Source organism: Varanus komodoensis, unplaced genomic scaffold, assembly GCF_004798865.1.
Source record: "Varanus komodoensis strain SLA01 unplaced genomic scaffold, ASM479886v1 scaffold35, whole genome shotgun sequence".
In the NCBI taxonomy this organism is placed as follows: Eukaryota; Metazoa; Chordata; class Lepidosauria; order Squamata; family Varanidae; genus Varanus; species Varanus komodoensis.
The window spans coordinates 5110005-5112599 of NW_025335856.1; the positions used below are offsets into that span (position 1 = coordinate 5110005).

Genomic DNA, 2595 nt, shown 5'->3' on the forward strand with positions numbered 1-2595 from the left:
TAAGAGCCTCCCTCGATAATTGGGTTGAGCTTGCGGTTTTAGCCCACTGAAGCTTGCAAAATCAATGAGCCATTCCCACACTTACACCGCCATGTAGAACAGGAGTAGAAGAGGCATTGCTGCTGAGCTGCTATACAAACCAAGCCAGCAGCACCGCTCAAAGCGGAATCTAACAAATCAGGTTTCTACAGCGGGTCCAGTAACAGAAGAATAATTCTTTCCATTTATGGCAGTGATCCTTTACCTTCTCACTGGGGAAAAAACCCCAAATGGACAAGTTAAAGTTTAGCAATCAGAGTTCTAGATGTCAGTTTTGGAGACAAGTTATACAGATCCTGATTGTGTAATGTCATGCAGATATAATTTAAGGTGGCCCAAAGTTTATATTCCAGCAGAGTCCTGTCCAAATCCTGTATTTAGGACTTCATTTCATGATGCATTTACCTGCCACTCTTCTGGCACCTCTTTTCCATTTTCTTTATAGGTGGAAAAGTGTGTCCGTTACACATCCCCCCCCCGGGGGGGGTTGTCTTCCTTTGCCTTTTCGGATGTTCGGATATTCTATCACACAACCATAAGTCAGACCAGGGGTATATCTGCCAGTTGTTCAGCCAACTCACATGCTGGCTGGGGAATATGGAGAGTTATAGAGGATTTCTTGTCTCAGCATATCTTTCGCAAGTCCAGTCCAGTCATTCAACCATGAAGGAAGGAACACGCATAGAAAGGAATCGGGGTGGCCCCAAACTTGAAGGCTTCCATACTTGTGGTGTGCGTCATGCCAGGGACAAGCTGCGTATACTTAAGGGTGTGTGCACAGGCTCTGGACTAATGGGGCCCTTGAACACAGATTGGCCCCAAGACTGAAGCGCTATATGGGACTTGGGAGATCCACCTTCTGAGCCCCACTCTGCCATGGGGGACTTTGGGACAGTCACTTGATTCCCAGCATAGCCTACCCCACAGGGTTGTTGTGGAGCTGAAGTGGCGAGAAAGAGAAGCACGTATGGTTCCTTCCAATTGGGGTTAGGAAGAGGCAAGATAAAAATATAATACTAGAAGAAATAATAAAAGAAATAAACCTTCCATACATGCTTTCATGGATGAACTTAGGAGAGGGTTCAGCATATAGCAGAGAAAGCGACAAAGGGGCTTTTCTCTACAGAAAAAAAAAGGTCCATAATTTCTGTTCCTTTATTCTCATAGGGTTTGACCGCCACACCCTAGAAAGCCACCCATGAGAGGGATACAGAGTCCTTGACTGGGTTTATGACTGCTGGTCCCATTCAGTGCATTTAAGACGTGCAGGAACTCACATCTTCCCTGCAACCTTAGACCACCCCACAGAACAAAGGAAAAAAAGTCATCTTGGCCTGATGCAAGCACCCCAGAGGGTGGGAAGAAGTACAGACGCCTGGAGCCAAGGCCCTCATCCAATCGGACTTCCTCACTCAGTCCCTTATTGCCAAATGTTTGCTCAGAAACGCTTTCCAGGCCTTTCTGGGGTTGCATTGCAAATCTGTACATTGCCCCATGCTGGGGAATTGCCTGTCTCCAGAGGCAGAAAAGCTGAGCTCCCAGCCTTCTCCATCCTGCCCTGGACTGAAGGAGAGGGCCAGTGAGCAGCAGCACAGAGGTGCTGGCTTGGCACTCAGTGATGCCCTGGATGCGGAGTTGCTCCATCCCAGGGCCTCCGCCTCCCTGAGAGATGCGAGCGTGCACTGGGGGGCGGGGGGGGGGGCAAGGAAAGAGCTGCATCCCTTCCTGCAGCGAGTATATTCTGTCATTCTCTGACAGAACATCGCCCTCTCGCTCCAAGTTGGGGGGCCACTAACGGGGGAAACAAGCCGGGGGCCCCCCCCCACCCCCCCCCCCCCGCCCAATTCAGGCCCCGCCACTGGAAGGCTTCACACGGTTGACCTCCTGAGCCCGTTTCCAGCTCTGGAGCAGGGACTGCCTCTTTAAGAGAGGGGGTGGGTCTCCCTTTTTTCCTTTCCGAGGGGGGCGGCAAATTGAAGGGGGAAAAGGTCTGAGGAGAGAGCGCCTGCCCAAACGAGGATTCCTTCGGGCTTTCTGGGATCCATTCAGGAATCCCTGCTCGCTTTGTTTCTGGGGATGAATGAAAGACTAACGAATCAGCGAAACCCCGTTAGGGCGCTTCCAAAGCGGGGAGAGCGCGCGCGCGGGGTGGCTCTCGCTGGGGGCGCACGCGTGGCCAAGGGAGGGGAGGGAAGGGAAGGTTTTGGGCGTCCGCCGCCACCGCCCCCAGCACCTTCGCAAGGGAAAAGCCAGCAGCAGCTGCAGGAGGAGGGGGAGGGGGCGGGGGAGGAGGAAAAGGAGGAGTGACTTCGGGAAGGAGGCTTGCAACCTACCCAGGAAGCCGCCGCGCTCTCCGCAGCTGTGCAGCCCTCCGGTGCACGCAGCGGCCACGCCAGCCCGCGCTGGGCTCCCGGCGCCGCCGTCCCCGCGCCGCGTGTGCGCGCGCCCGCCCGCCCGCCGAGCCGCGCGATGGCCGGCTGATCGCCCCGCGCCGCGAGCTCCCGCCGCCGCGCGCCATGGCTGCTAAGGAGGACCTGTACAGCAGATGTTCTGTAG

At 54.6% G+C, this 2595-nt stretch overlaps 1 protein-coding gene across 1 annotated transcript in view; it reads left to right on the forward strand.

The window, feature by feature from the left end:
• Positions 1-2535: 2535 nt before the first annotated feature.
• The window catches only part of UBASH3B (ubiquitin associated and SH3 domain containing B), a 63969-nt gene continuing 63909 nt past the window's right edge, over positions 2536-2595 (forward strand). Inside the window, exon 1 of the mRNA XM_044439597.1 lies at positions 2536-2586. Within this exon, the coding sequence (XP_044295532.1) occupies positions 2556-2586 (31 nt within the window). The 5' untranslated portion in view covers positions 2536-2555. The remainder of the gene's footprint in view (positions 2587-2595) is intronic.